At 47.6% G+C, this 15,361-nt stretch overlaps 1 protein-coding gene across 2 annotated transcripts in view; it reads right to left on the reverse strand.

Moving 5' to 3' along the window:
• NT5DC1 (5'-nucleotidase domain containing 1) overlaps positions 1 to 15,361 on the reverse strand; it is a 171,990-nt gene that overhangs the window by 26,321 nt on the left and 130,308 nt on the right. For both annotated transcript variants that reach the window (XM_029054008.2, XM_029054011.2), the window contains exon 9: positions 527 to 645. In XM_029054008.2, coding sequence (XP_028909841.1) covers positions 527 to 645 — 119 coding nt within the window. The remainder of the gene's footprint in view (positions 1 to 526; positions 646 to 15,361) is intronic.

A 15,361-nucleotide genomic window follows, 5' to 3' on the forward strand; every position in this document is an offset into this window, starting at 1 on the left:
AGTCCCTGTCCCACATAGGGCTCACAGTCTTAATCACCATTTTGCAGATGAGGTAACAGAAGCACAGAGAAGGCAGGGAACATGTTTACCAATTCTGTTAAATTGTACTCTCCCAAGAGCTTAGTACAGTGCTCTGAATACATTTAGAGCACAGTAAATATGATTAATAGATTGACTACAGTTCCTCTGAATCCCACGCCCGTGGCCTTTCTACTAGGTCATGCTGCCTCTCCCACTGCTTTATTTATAAAATGTTGCATAGTGGACCGAAAACAGGCCTGGGAGTCAGAAGGTCATGGATTCTAATCCTGGTTCCCCCACTTGTCTGCTTGTGACCTTGGGCAAGTCACTTTACTTCTCTGGACCTCAGTTACCTCATCTATAGAATGGGGATTGAGACTGAGCCCCACATGGGACAGGGACCGTGTCCAACCCAATTTCCTTGCATCCACCTCAGCACTTAGTTCAGTGCCTGGCACATAGTAAATGTCATAATAATTTCTATTTTTATTTCTTCCCACCATACCTTTGGCTCTGGCTTGCCGGTCATCTTCTTCAGAAGCTCATAGAGATGGGCAGCGTTCCCTTGGGAATACCATCCAGGCTTCTCCAGAGAGGGCAGGGATTCGCCCTCCTCGTCGTTTTCTGAAATCACAAATCGTCAAGCGGTCAGTTTGTTTCAGCTATGGAATCCCAGCCTTCAGATCCTCCCCCAAGCCCCACAGTCGAAGAAGCACCGTTTTCTGAAATGGTGACTTATTGCAGCTTGAGGAAACCCAGCAAAAACTGTGAGGTGTTTGCGGGGGATTCTGTTGGACTATCAGAAGCTGGCCCCGCTCCTGTGATCTATTCAATTCTTGGGGTCAGGGAGATGGGAGTAGGATGGGGGAGAAGCCGGGTGCTGGGGGAGAGCATTACATTCTTTTTGATTGGTCCATTCTCCTTTTTGGTTCCTGCAAACAGAAGTCTTCCTTGAAGTACAGGCTCTCAGTGGGCTTTATAAGTTTACTGACGTGCTCAGTGTTCAGAACAGCAATGAAGCAAAGTGCTCAGTATTAAGACTATGGATGGTAACTTTTTTTAATGATATCTGTTAAGGGCGTACGATATGCCACACACTGTTCTAAGCACTGGGGGAAGATTCAAGATCATCAGGTTGAACACAATCCACGTCCCATGTGGGGTTCACAGTCTTATTCCCTATGAGGTAACCGAGGCATGGGGAAGTTAAGTCATTTGCCAAGGTAATACCACAGACAAGAGGCAGGGCCAGGATTGGAACTCAGGTCCTCTGAGTCCCGGCCCCATGCTCTTTCCACTAGGCCACTGCTGCTTCTGGTATTGTGTGCCCACTTTACAGAGCACTGGACTGCTTATCTAGAGTGTGTTTAATGCTGACTTGGTCCTTGAGAACATACAACAGAAGTCAAAGGTGAAGTCCCTGTCCCTGAGAAGATTACAGCCTAATGGCAAGCTCCAATCCACCCTGGCTTCATTGCTTCCTAGCTCCGCCCAAGCTAGCTGATTCAACAGAGTTAAGGAGCAGCTGTTTGTTATGATCATTATTATTATTAACAATAATGAAAGCTACAATAATATTTGTTAAGCACTTACTATGTGCCAAGCAGTATACTAAGCGCTGGAGCAGATATAAGTTATTACATCCCACTTGGGGCTCACAGTCTAAGTAGGAGGGAGCACAGGTATTGAATCCCCCTTCTGCAGATGAGGGAACTGAGGCACAGAGAAGTTAAGTTGCTTGTCCAAGGTCACATAGCAGGGATGTAATTGAGAGATCAGAACCCAGATCTTCCGACTCCTAGGCCCATTCCTTTCCCACTAGGCCATGCTGCTTTTATCCTTAACTTTGTCGATGAACGTATTTGTTGTCTACTATTGATGATGACGACGAGGACAAGACTAGTCAAAAGTTTTGTTATAAAAAGAAAATTCAGTAAGTTGCTATTTCACAAAATGGCCTTGAAACATGAGTTCCTGACTCCCTGGGCACATCGGGTAATGGAGGAGGAAAAATTACCACGTATCATCCATGAAACAGCATGTCCTTAAAGGGTCTCAGAGTCATTCATTCATTCATTCAATAGTATTTATTGAGCGCTTACTATGTGCAGAGCACTGTACTAAGCGCTTGGGATGAACAAGTCGGCAACAGATAGAGACAGTCCCTGCCGTTTGACGGGCTTACAGTCTAATCGGGGGAGACGGACAGACAAGAACAATGGCACTAAACAGCGTCAAGGGGAAGAACATCTCGTAAAAACAATGGCAACTAAATAGAATCAAGGCGATGTACAATTCATTAACAAAATAAATAGGGTAACGAAAATATATACAGGTGAGCGGACGGGTACAGTGCTGTGGGGATGGGAAGGGAGAGGTGGAGGAGCAGAGGGAAAAGGGGAAAATGAGGCTTTAGCTGCGGAGAGGTGAAGGGGGGATGGCAGAGGGAGTAGAGGGGGAAGAGGAGCTCAGTCTGGGAAGGCCTCTTGGAGGAGGTGATTTTTAAGTAAGGTTTTGAAGAGGGAAAGAGAATCAGTTTGGCGGAGGTGAGGAGGGAGGGCGTTCCAGGACCGCGGGAGGACGTGACCCAGGGGTCGACGGCGGGATAGGCGAGACCGAGGGATGGCGAGGAGGTGGGCGGCAGAGGAGCGGAGCGTGCGGGGTGGGCGGTAGAAAGAGAGAAGGGAGGAGAGGTAGGAAGGGGCAAGGTGATGGAGAGCCTCGAAGCCTAGAGTGAGGAGTTTTTGTTTGGAGCGGAGGTCGATAGGTAACCACCGGAGTTGTTTAAGAAGGGGAGTGACATGCCCAGATCGTTTCTGCAGGAAGATGAGCCGGGCAGCGGAGTGAAGAATAGACCGGAGCGGGGCGAGAGAGGAGGAAGGGAGGTCAGAGAGAAGGCTGACACAGTAGTCTAGCCGGGATATAACGAGAGCCCGTAATAGTGAGGTAGCCGTTTGGGTGGAGAGGAAAGGGCGGATCTTGGCGATATTGTAGAGGTGAAACCGGCAGGTCTTGGTAACGGATAGGCTGTGTGGGGTGAACGAGAGGGACGAGTCAAGGATGACACCGAGATTGCGGGCCTGCGGGACGGGAAGGATGGTCGTGCCATCCACGGTGATGGAGAAGTCTGGGAGCGGACCGGGCTTGGGAGGGAAGATGAGGAGCTCAGTCTTGCTCATGTTGAGTTTTAGGTGGCGGGCCGACATCCAGGTGGAGACGTCCCGGAGGCAGGAGGAGATGCGAGCCTGAAGGGAGGGGGAGAGGACAGGGGCGGAGATGTAGATCTGCGTGTCATCTGCGTAGAGATGGTAGTCAAAGCCGTGAGAGCGGATGAGTTCACCGAGGGAGTGAGTGTAAATGGAGAACAGAAGAGGGCCAAGAACTGACCCTTGAGGAACTCCAACAGTTAAAGGATGGGAGGGGGAGGAGGCTCCAGCGTAGGAGACTGAGAATGATCGGCCAGAGAGGTAAGAGGAGAACCAGGAGAGGACAGAGTCCGTGAAGCCAAGGTGAGATAAGGTATGGAGGAGGAGGGGATGGTCGACAGTGTCAAAGGCAGCAGAGAGGTCAAGGAGGATCAGAATGGAGTAGGAGCCATTGGATTTGGCAAGAAGGAGGTCATGGGTGACCTTAGAGAGAGCAGTCTCGGTAGAGTGGAGGGGACGGAAGCCAGAGGAACTGGGTTTTAATCCTGCCTCTGCCACTTGCCTGTGTGACTCTGCTCAAGACACAACTTCTCGTGCCTGTTTCCTCATCTGTAAAATGGGGATTTAATATCAGTTCTTCCTCTCCATTAGATGGTGGGACAAGGACTGTATCTGATCTGATTATTTCGTAACTTCCTCAATGCTTAGTATGATGCTTGGCAGAAAGTAAACAACAAATACCACAATTATTATCATTATTAATAATAATGATAATAATCATAATAAAAAGTTGGGAATCAATTTATCAATGTTTTTACGTGTTGTTTTTCTTTCAGATGCAGCTGAAACAGCAGTTTTTCCATCAGATGATAAACCTACATTCATCAAGGCCATAGAATTTTGTTTTAAATACCTCAAAGGGTTTGTGCCGGTAAAGTCCCATTTGGAAAAAACAAGCCATTTTGCTTTCCTTGCACCAATAAAATGAAACTCTGGCCACATCTGGAAATTGAAAGTTAAACCACGACTTTGAAGCGCAAAATCCAACTACTTTAATAAAGGGGTCGGCACTCAGGCGTTCAAAAGACAAACACTCCGTGTTGAGCCTGTCTGAATCGCGCCGCGGGTTTCCGACTCCGCACAAAACCTTGCTCTGGAGATGCCCCTGTTTCCAACGAGAATGGGAGCCTTAAGGAGATCCTCTGATTGAGACCAGATGTGCAGGGGACACGATGTGCTTTCCGTACTAAAGAGGAATCGAGAAGGAAATAGCACTTTGGGACTCTTTGATGAGTAGAAAGGGTTGGAACTCCGAACCATCCAGGTCTCACTGGAGAAGGAGAGCCTCTTGCTCCGCCTCTCCAATCTGATGGCTATTGAGGCACTGACCCCTTCTCCGCTCTCTGTCTGGATACCCTGGCTCCAGTGCCCCTCTCCGGCTAGCTCCGCGAAAGGCTTGTCTCTGACTGGGGAGGCTCCTCCTTGCCAGGGAAGCTGCTGCAAACTCACAGCCTCTTTAGTGCCTGGGCACTGAATGTCTCATTATTCCAAGTGTCTGGGTGCCGGTGGCCCTCTGACCAGCTGCATCGCCAGCGTTGCCTCCCATCGGGAAACCCGCTGGTGCACCTCACGGGACCATCCAAGCCAGCCCTGGAGGAGGGACGACAATTCATTCCCTGTATCCCGGTGGCCTCCCGGCCAGGCCGGCTAGTGCTAACCTCCCGAGGTCCACAACCTGGGTTGGGAGGATGGATGGTAGATAGGCCCTGCACAGCCTGGGAGATAGCTCACTGACTTCGGTTCATGAGAAATCAGGCAGTGAGCTGAATGAAATACCAGCCTGGGAGTCAGAGGACCAGGGTTCTAATCCCTACTGTGCCAATCTCCTGCTGTGTGTCCTTGGGCAAGTTGCTTCACTTCTAGAACTGTGCTTCAGTTCTCTCATCCTACAAAATCCTATACCTATTCTCCCTCCAACTTAGATTGTGAGCCCCCTGTGGGGCCTGATCATCTTATATCTACCCCATAGTACAGAGCACATAGTAAGACCTTAACAAATACCACAATTATTATTATTACTATTTGAATCCCAATTCTGCCACTTGCCCGCTGTGTGACCTGGGGCAATCATTTAACTTCCTGATCTGTAAAACGGGAATTCAATACCTGTTCTCTTGCCCTTCTACTTTGACTGTGTGCCCCATGTGGGAAAAGGGCCCTGTCCAACTTAATTATCTTGTATCTACCCCATCACTTGGTACAAGGCTCGGCACATAGTAAGCATTTTACAAAATATTCTTATTCCTTTTATTATTAAAGACCCGGCAGCTGAATTGCCAGAACTGAGGTAAGTGCACTGTTAGAAAATGGAGATCACGGTGCTGAGAGAGCAGACAGCTCAACCTCTGTGTCGCTGTTTCTAAACAAGCTCTAGATGTAAGCTTGCGGGCAGGGTGTGTCTCTGCTTATTGTTATATTGTACTTTTCCAAGCACTTAGTACAGTGCTTTCCATACAGTAAATGCTCAGTAAATACGACTGACTGGCTGAAGCAAAACCACCCAGGAGGACAAAGACAGCTGCCATCTCTCTTCTCTCTCAGGGAGCTCACCCATGGGTCAGAAATGCTCAATAATAATAATAATAAGAAGAAGAAGAAGAAAACTAAGAATTATGGTATTTGTTAAGCGCTTACTATGTACCAGGCACTGTACTAAGCACTGGGATGAATACAAGCAAATCAGGTCATTCACAGTCTCTATCCCATATGGGACTCATAGTCTCAATCCTCATTTTACAGACGAGGTAACTGAGGCACAGAGAAGTGAAGTGACTTGCCCAAGGTCACACGGCAGATAAGTGGCAGAGCCGGGATAAGAATCTATGACCTCTGACTCCCAGGCCAGTATACTATTATGCAACGACTCCTCCAAAGGAAAGAAGGGCACCGAGGCAACACAGGGTGGCGGATCCTGGGATGACAAGGCAGTGGCCAATGTGGAGTGAAATGCCCTGACGCATTGGGCATGGGGTCATGAGACCCAAACTGAGTCCCCGGCTCCCTTAGGCTGGGGCAGGCCATGCCTGGTGGACAGAGCCCAGGCCTGGAAGTCTCGGCTCTGTCACACACCCATTGGGTGACCTTGGACAAGTTACTTTTCTTCCTCATGCCTCCGTTTCCTCATCTGGAAAAGAGGGATTTAATATCTGTTCTTTGTCCTATTTAGACTCTGGGGCAGGGATTGCATCTGACCTGATTTCTTGAATCTAACCCAATGCTCAGTATTATGTTTGGCCCCTAGTAAGCGCTTAACAAATATGACCATTATTATTTTTACGATCCTTTCCCAGGTCTGGAGAAAGTGGGGCAATGGGCTCTGTCAGGAATGTGTGGAAGGACCTGTCTGGGGCATGTAGCGGTCTTGATGAGGTAAGGAGGGACAAGGAGGGAAGTGGAGAGGAGAGAATAAGAGAGGAGAGGGGAAGTGAGGACTTTCTCTTGGAAGGGAACTATGTAGGGGCTGGGATGGCAAAACCTGAAGTAGCCTAGTTGAGAGAGCACAGGCCTGGGAGTCTGAAGGATCTAGATTCTAATCCTGGCTCCACCACTGTCTGCTGTGTGTGACCTTGGGAAAGTCACTTAACTTCTCTGAGCCTCAGTTACCTCATCTATAAAATGGGGATTAAGACTGTGAACCCTTGTATCTCCTCCACCGCTTAGAACAGTAAGCACTTAACAGATATCATAAAAAAGTGGGTTTCAACTGTGGCTCAGTCTGGTCTCAGTAATGGTAATAATATTTGTTATGAGTTGTCTATACACTTTGCTCCTCTAATACCAATCTTCTCACTGACCTCTATCTTCTCACTGACCTCATGTCCAAAACTGAGCTCCTTATCTTCCCCTCCTTATCTTCCCTCCCAAGCCCTATCCTCTTACTGACTTCCCTATTACCGTGGATGGTACGACCATCCTTCCCGTCTCTCAGGCCCGCGACCTCGGTGTCATCTTTGACCGGCTCTCTCGTTCACCCCACACACCCCAACCATCACCAAAACCTGCCGGTCTCACCTTTATAATATTGCCAAGATCCGCCCTTTCCTCTCCACCCAAACGGCTATCTTACTGGTACAGGCTCTCATAATATCCCGGCTGGATTATTGTGTCAGCCTTCTCTCTGATCTCCCTTCCTCCTATCTCTCCCCGCTCCAGTCTATTATTCATTCTGCCTCCCGGCTCATCTTCCTGCAGAAACACTCTGGGCACGTCACTCCCCTTCTTAAAAACCTCCAGTGGTTGCCTATCAACTTCCGCACAAAACATAAACTTCTCACTCTAGGTTTCAAGGTTCTCCATCACCTTGCCCCCTCCTACCTCTCCTCCCTTCTCTCTTTCTACTGCCCACCCCGCACGCTCCGCTCCTCTGCCGCCCACCTCCTCACTGTCCCCTGTTCTTGCCTATCCCGTCGTCGACCCCTGGGCCACGTCCTCCCCCGTCCCGGAACGCCCTCTCTCCTCACTTCTGCCAAACCAACTCTCTTCCCCTCTTCAAAGCCCTACTTAGAGCTCACCTCCTCCAAGAGGCCTTCCCAGACTGAGCTTCCCCTTTTCCCTCTGCTCCCCCTCTACCCCCCTTTCACCTCCCCTCAGCTAAGCCCTCTTTTCCCCCCTTTCCCTCTGCTCCTCCTCCCTCCCTTCCCCTCCCCTCAGCACTGTGCTCGTCCGCTCAATTGTATATATTTTTATTACCCTATTTATTTTGTTAATGAGATGTACATCACCTTGATTCTATTTATTGCTGTTGTTTTAATGAGACGTTCACCCCCTTGATTCTATTTATTGCTACTGTTTCTGTCTGTCTCCCCCGATTAGACTGTAAGCCCGTCAGTGGGCAGGGACTGTCTCTATCTGTTGCCGATTTGTACATTCCAAGCGCTTAGTGCTCTGCACATGGTAAGCGCTCAATAAATACTATTGAACGAATGAATGAATAATCTATCTCGCTGCTGACCTCTCGCCCACGCTCTGCCTCTAGTCTGGAACGCCCTTCCTCCTCAAATCCGAAGGACAATTACTCTCCCCCACTTCAAAGGCTTATTGAAGGCACAGTGGTTGCCTTCAATAAATATCATTTATTTATATTAACATCTGTCTCCCTCCCTCGACTGTAAGCTTGTTGTGGGCAGGGAATGTGTCTGTAGTATGGCTATAGTATAATCTCCCAAGTGCTTAGTACAGTGCTCTGCACACAGTATGACTAGACTGTAAGCTCCTTGTGGGTGGGGAACCAAGGTGCCAAGGAATCAGCAGGCAGAGTCTTCCAATTCTTTTGTATTGTAGTCCCAAGTGCTTAGTAGAGTGCTCAGAGCACACTATTGATTCCTGCTCTCTCTGCTAATGACTGTCATTCAAACCGCAGGGCAGGTATCAGTTGGGCCTCATCTTGCAAACGGTCTCCTGGAATTTAAAAAACCAGTCTTTGTTCTCCTCCCTGAGGGCCCTGTTCTGTCGGAGGGAAGCTAAAGTCCAGGGTCTCCAAAGCAATCTACAAGACAGAGGGAGAGGTTTTGTTGGGGAAATTGACTGTGAAAATATGCTCTCAGTTATAGTCAGTACATTTCTTGTCCTCTCTTTTTCAAAAGAGGCAGCATTCTTATCTTAGAAATAACCCCCAAAACCCTTCATCACCATCCTCATTATAAGAGGAGGCATGGCCTAGTGGAAGAAGCCAGGGCCTAAGAGCCAGGTGACCTGAGTTCTAATTCCGCTCTGCCATTTTCTCTCTGTGACCTTGGGTAAATCACTTAATTTCTCTGTACCTCTGTTTCCTCATCGATAAAGTGGGGATTAAATCCTATTTAGACTGTGAATCCCAAGTGGGAGAGGGACTGTGTCTACCCCAGCAATCAATCAGTGGCACTTATCTTGCGCTTACTATGTGCAGAACACTGTACTGAGCTTGAAAGAGTAGTGCACTTAGTAGAGCACTGGGCACGTATTAACAAATATTATTATTCATCATCAAACAGCCTTTCTTTATTGACTGTCCATCTGGGATGGCAGGAGTGGGCTCAGAGGCAGGGGAATGGTGTAGCTGACCTCTGCCCAATAACCCTACAGTGCTCCGGGGGCTGGGATCGTGCAGTGGATCAGGTCCGTGTGGCCATTTCCAGGCACCAAGCGGAGAGGGCCTGGCTGCTTGTCGGCAGTTTAGAGAGAGGAGAGCCCCAGTGGGCGGCTGCAGGAGGAGGCGTGGAAAGCAGTGAGCTTCACCGTGAGCTAGGAAGTTCCCACAGCTAAGACTCAGCCAAAGCTCCTGATATGGAGGACAAATGTCCGCTTCGGGCCTTAAACTGGAACTCCCTGCCCTCCTGACCTGGCCAAGTTTGAGCCGGGGGCCGCCCGGGACCTGTGGAAGGGGTCTGGTTATCAGCTGTCCCAGCGAGGAAACAGATCCGCTCCAAAGCAGAGGCCTCCCCCGAGCTCCAAAAGTACATGCAATCGTGGATTCCGGTTTTCTTCTTTTACTCTTGTTGGGGTGATAAAGAGTTCAGGGCACTTTGACAAGGAAGGACTAACTAGCCAGCTGCTGGGAGAATCCTAAGGAATGAGAGCTTCATTCCTATGAACACTACATGTAAACGGAGGGGTCTTGGGCACATGAAAAAATGTGTTCTGGGTCTTTCGGAGCTATTTCCACTCCAGGAATACCAGAAGGACACGTGTTCTAATCCCGGTTCCACTGATTGTCTGCTGTCTGACCCTGGGCAAGTCACTTCACTTCCCTGTAGGCTCAGTTACCTCATCTATAACATGGGCCTCACTGGACTGTGAGCCCAGTGTGGGACAAGGACTGTGACCAACACTATTTGCTTCTATCCATCCCAGTGCTTAGTACAGTGCCTGGCACATAGTAAGAGCTTAACAATTACCTCAATTATTATTATAACTTTATATGGAGCACTGTGCAGAACAAAGAAGCACAGTGCTTTGAGAAAGCACAAGAGCACTAGGAGACGAGAACCTCTACTCTGGAAGCTTACAATCTCCCAGGGGAGACTGAAACAAAATAACTGCAGCATGGCCTAATGGATACAGCACGGGCCTGGGAGTAAGAAGGACCTGGATCCTGATCCCAGCTCGGCCACTTTTCCGCTGTGCGACTTTGGGCAAGTCACTTAACTTCTCTGTGTCTCAGTTACCTCATCTGTAAAATGGAGTTTAAAACTATGAGCCCCATGTGGAACAGGGACTATGTTCAACCTGGTTATCTTGTATCTACCCCAGAGCTTAGAACAGTGCCTGGCACATACAAAGCACTTAACAATACCAGAAAAAACAAAAATCAAACTGCAGATAGGAGAAAAGAGAGAATGGAAAGATGGATATGTGGATGAACAAGTAAACAGTAGAGTATGCAAGGCTATATATATATATATGCATACACACACACACACACACACACACACACACACACACACATAAGTACTATGGGTGATTGCGATTTTGTGCTTTGCTACAGAGGAGGCACAATACTGAGGTGGTATTTGGGAGGATATGGCCTGAGGAGAATGAAAATTAATAGGGAAGGCCTCCTGGAGGAGGTGAGATGTCAGACTTTGAAAATGGGGTGGGCTGTGATCTGGGGTCCAAGGTAGGAGAGCTGAGAATAAGGCACAGTTGAGAAGAGGTCTTTGCTGGACCTCCCTACCTCCCGTCTCTCCCCACTTTAGTCCATACTCCACTCGGCTGCCTGAAACATTTTCTTTCAAAAATGTTCAGACCATGTTTCCCCACTCCTCAAGAAATTCCAGGTTGCCCATCCACCTCCACATCAAACAAAAACTCCTTGTTATTGGCTTTAAAGCACTAAATCATCTTGCCCCCTCCTTTCTCATCTCACTACTCTCCTATTACCACCCAGCCTGAACACTTTGTTCCTCTAATGCTAACTACCACCCAGCCTGAACACTTTGTTCCTCTAATGCTAACCTACTCACTGTACCTTGATCTCATCTATCTCACTGCCTACCTCTCGCCCACATCCTGCCTCTAGCCTGGAACCACTTCCCTCCTCATATCAGACAGATAATTGCTCTCCCCTACTTCACAGCCTTACTGAAGGCACATCTCCTCCAAGAAGCCTTCCCTGATTAAGCCCTCCTCTCCTCTTCTCCCACTCCCTGTTATGTTCCTCGGACTTGCTCCCTTCATTCATCCTTCCTTCCTCCCAGCTCACAGCACTTATGTATATATCTGTAATTTGTTTATGTATTCAGTTATTTACTTATATTAATGTCGGTCTCCCCTTCTAGAGCTTATTATTCATTCAGTCATATTTATTGAGCATTTACTGTGTGCAGAGCATTGTACTAAGTGCTTCAGAAAGTACAATACGGGAATAGAGAGAGAGAGAGACAATCCCTGCCCACAGTGAGCTCACAGTCTACAGCGGGGGAGACAGACATCAGTACAAGTATACTGACATAGATATAAATAAATAAAATTACAGATGTAAGCATAAATGCTGTGGGGTTGGGGGAAGAGCAAAGGGAGCAAGTCAGGGTGACACGTAACGGAGTAGGAGATGAGGAAAAACGGGGCTTAGTCTGGGAAGGCCTTTTGGAGAAGATGTGCCTTCAGTAAAGTGCTGATGGCAGGGGGAGAGTAATTGTCTGGAGAATTTGAGGAGGGAGGGCATTCCAAGCCAGAGGTAGAATGTGGGCCGGGAGTTGGGCAGCGAGACAGGCGAGATGGAGGCACAGTGAAAGCGTTAGCACCAGAGGAGCGAAGTGTGTGGAATGAGTTGTAGAAGGACAGAAACGAGGGGAGAAATGTGATGGAGTGCTTTAAAGCCAATGGTGAGGCGTTTTTGTTTGATATGGAGGTGGATAGGCAACCACTGGAGATTTTTGAGGGGGTGGGGTGACATGCACTGAACGTTTCTGTAGAAAGAGAATCCGGGCAGCGTATTGAAGTATGGACTGGAGTGGGGAGAGGCAGGAGGTTGGGAGGTCAGAAAGGAGGCTGCTCACTGTGGGTAGGGAAATGTGTCTGTTGTTGTACTGTACTCTCCCAAGCGCTTTATACAGCACTTTGCACATAATAAGCGTTCAGTAAATACGAATGAATGAATGAATGAAAAAGATGATCTTGAGAGGAAAGAAAAGTGTGAGCTGGGGTTTAGTAGGAGAAGAGTGGATATGAAAAATGGTTAAGAGCTGATGGAATGCCTTAGAGCCAATGATTAGAAATTTCTGCCTGATGACAGAAGAGATGGGTAGCCATCGGAGGTTTCTGAAGAGTGGGGAGACTTCTGCCACACTATATTTAGAAAAATAATCCGGGCAACAAAGTGAAGCAGGGATTGGAGAGGGAAGGGGGCTGGAAGCAGGGAGACCAGTAAGGAGTCTGATAACCACCTAGTTTAGGGTGGTGGCTGTTTGGATGGAGAGGAAAGGGTAGATAAGGAAAATGTTGTGGAGCAAACACCCATAGGATTTAGCAACACACTGAATGGGAGAGTTGAAAGACAGGAAGGAGTCAAGTGTAATTACCAAGGTTGCAGGGTGGAGGTGTCAACGATGATGGGAAAGATAGACGGAAAAGAGGATTTGGGAGAATAGATGAGTTCAGTTGTAGATCTATTGATCATAAAACATAGGTGGGACATTCAACTGGAGATGAGCCCGTTATTGGGCAGGGATTGTCTCTATCTGTTGCCGAATTGTACACTCCAAGCACTTAGTACAGTGCTCTGCACATACTAAGCACTCAATAAATATTATTGAATGAATGAATGAGATGTCCTGGAGGGAGAAGGAAGTGTGAGATTGCAGAAGAGGTGGAAGGATGGGGATAGTGAGAGTCATTTAAGAGTTATTAAGAGTGTAGAAGGGATAACTGAAGCCACAAGGAGTGGATAAGCTCAAGAGAGTGAGTGTTCTGAAGGATTATATTTATCATAAAAATATCAATTTGAAGAATACTTTTTTGTTTTTTTTCTAAAAACATTCAACAAATTAGCTCTCTCAATTCATCCTACACACTAAAGACTATTGTGGATAGTTGAATTATAGCTACAGAAAAACAGGAACTTAAGAAGTCTCAAGCTGGCTCCTTAGTCTTAGTTGTTTATTTAGGTTACTCTCCTCTCCCAAGTGCTTACTACAGTACTCTGCGCACAGTAAGCACTCAATAAACACCACTGACAGTTTGATTCAACCAGAGCAGCCCTGCATGTGTAAACTGAAATCTTATCACCCCCAACCTCTAAATCTCCACTTGCCTCTCCCCATCTCCCCCGCCGTTACCTCTGTAGCAGCATGTGGCTATTGTATCCTGGGGTTGAAAGCTTAAATATACATAGAAAGAGTTTCACTTGAAAGCCTCTATATTTATATTAATATCTGTCTCCCCCTCTAGAGACTGTAAGCTCCTTGTGGGCAGGGAACATATGTATAAACTCTGTTGTATTGCGTTCTCCCAAGTGCTTAGTACAGTGCTCTGTACACAGTAGGTGCTCTGAACATTGTAAGAGCTCAAAAAATACCATATTTTTCTTTTATGTTATTTGATAAGCACTTACTTTGCCCCAGACAGCATGGCTTAATAAAGCAAAGGCATGGGACTCAGAAAGTCACGAGTTCTAATCTTGGCTCTGCCACTTGGGCAGACCTTGGGCAAGTCATTTCACTTGCCTGTGCCTCAGTTATCTCATCTGTAAAATGGAGACTGAGACTGTGAGCCCCATATAGGACAGGGACTGTGTCCAAACCGATTTACTTGTACCCACCCCCAACATTTAGCACAGTGCCTGACACACAGTAAGCGCCTAACAAATACCATAATTATTATAATTATTATTATTATTACTAAGGGCTGAGGTAGACACAAGTTAATCAGGTTGGACACAGTCCCTGTCCCATATAGAGCTCACACTCTTAATCCAGATGAGGTAACTGAGGCATAGAGAAGTTAAATGAGTTGCCCAAAGTCACACAGCAGGCAAATGGCGGAGTTGGGATTAGCACGTCTGTCCTTCTGACTATCAAGCCTGTACTCTATCCACTAGGCCACACTGATTGATTAATTGATCATTACAGTATCATCATTAGGCCCTGTTTTATCAAGAGGACAACTGAGGCACGGAAAAGGCAAGTAAACTGCTCAAGTTCACACAGCAGGCCAGTGATAGAGCTCAGAACCAGAACTCAGGTCTCATGACTCCCAGTCCCATCTCCCTATTATCTAGCTCTTTTTCAGGGGTTTTCCAAACCTCTTCGTTCAGTAGCAATGATTTTAAGGAGTTATCTTGTCCATGTATTTATCTGCCATCCATTCTCCTCACACGCCCTTCCCAGAGCAACTATGTTGAAGTGAGGATAATCAATCAATCATATTTATTGAGTGCTTACTGTGTGTAGAGGACTGTACTAAGCGCTTCATTTGAGTAGAGCTTCATTTGATCTGTCATCCATATTCCTCACGTTCCATCCTGTGCAACTTTGAGCATAGCTTCAGTGCTAAGAGACTAATAGTTCCTGAATGTCATTGTTTATTGCTATTTTTATTATTGTTTTTAGTGTTTCTTAAGTGTTTATTCCGGTCCCGGGCATACACTTGTCACCAGGGGGAGGTACAAGGACACTGAATCGACAAAACTTCCTGCCCCAAAGGGAGCTCGCGGTCTAAAAGGGGAGAACAGACGCTCTGGGAAAGGAAGACTATGGTAAAATGAGGACAAACAGTAAGTCAATCACCGCAACAGGAAAAGCAGGCTTCATCACATTTCCCAATGTCCTCTCAGCTCCCAGGTGGGCCGTCCCCGGTCGGAACAGTTAGAACCGTCCAAATGCAGGGTGCATCTGTGCTCCTACCCTGTCTGCCATGTGAGGATAAGTGTCTGAGGCTGAATCCACCCCTTCCGCCCATCCCCTCAGCCAGGCTCCTTAGAGCACGCAGGCTTGGCCTCACCCGGCCTGGTCACCAGTCTCCAGACGTACACAGCAGACGGTGTGGGTCTCGGAAGGAAGACCACGGAACTCGGAGGATCTCAAAGGGGTGGGGATCTCTGCCTCACGCTCTTTGTTTTCAATCTGCATCTTGGCCAGCTTAACCGTTTCTTAAAGACCTCCGGAATGTTGAAGTGTTCATCCTGAATCACACTTCCCAGATGCTCAGGTTCCACCCAT

Source organism: Ornithorhynchus anatinus, chromosome 2 (genome assembly GCF_004115215.2).
Source record: "Ornithorhynchus anatinus isolate Pmale09 chromosome 2, mOrnAna1.pri.v4, whole genome shotgun sequence".
Lineage (NCBI taxonomy): Eukaryota > Metazoa > Chordata > Mammalia > Monotremata > Ornithorhynchidae > Ornithorhynchus > Ornithorhynchus anatinus.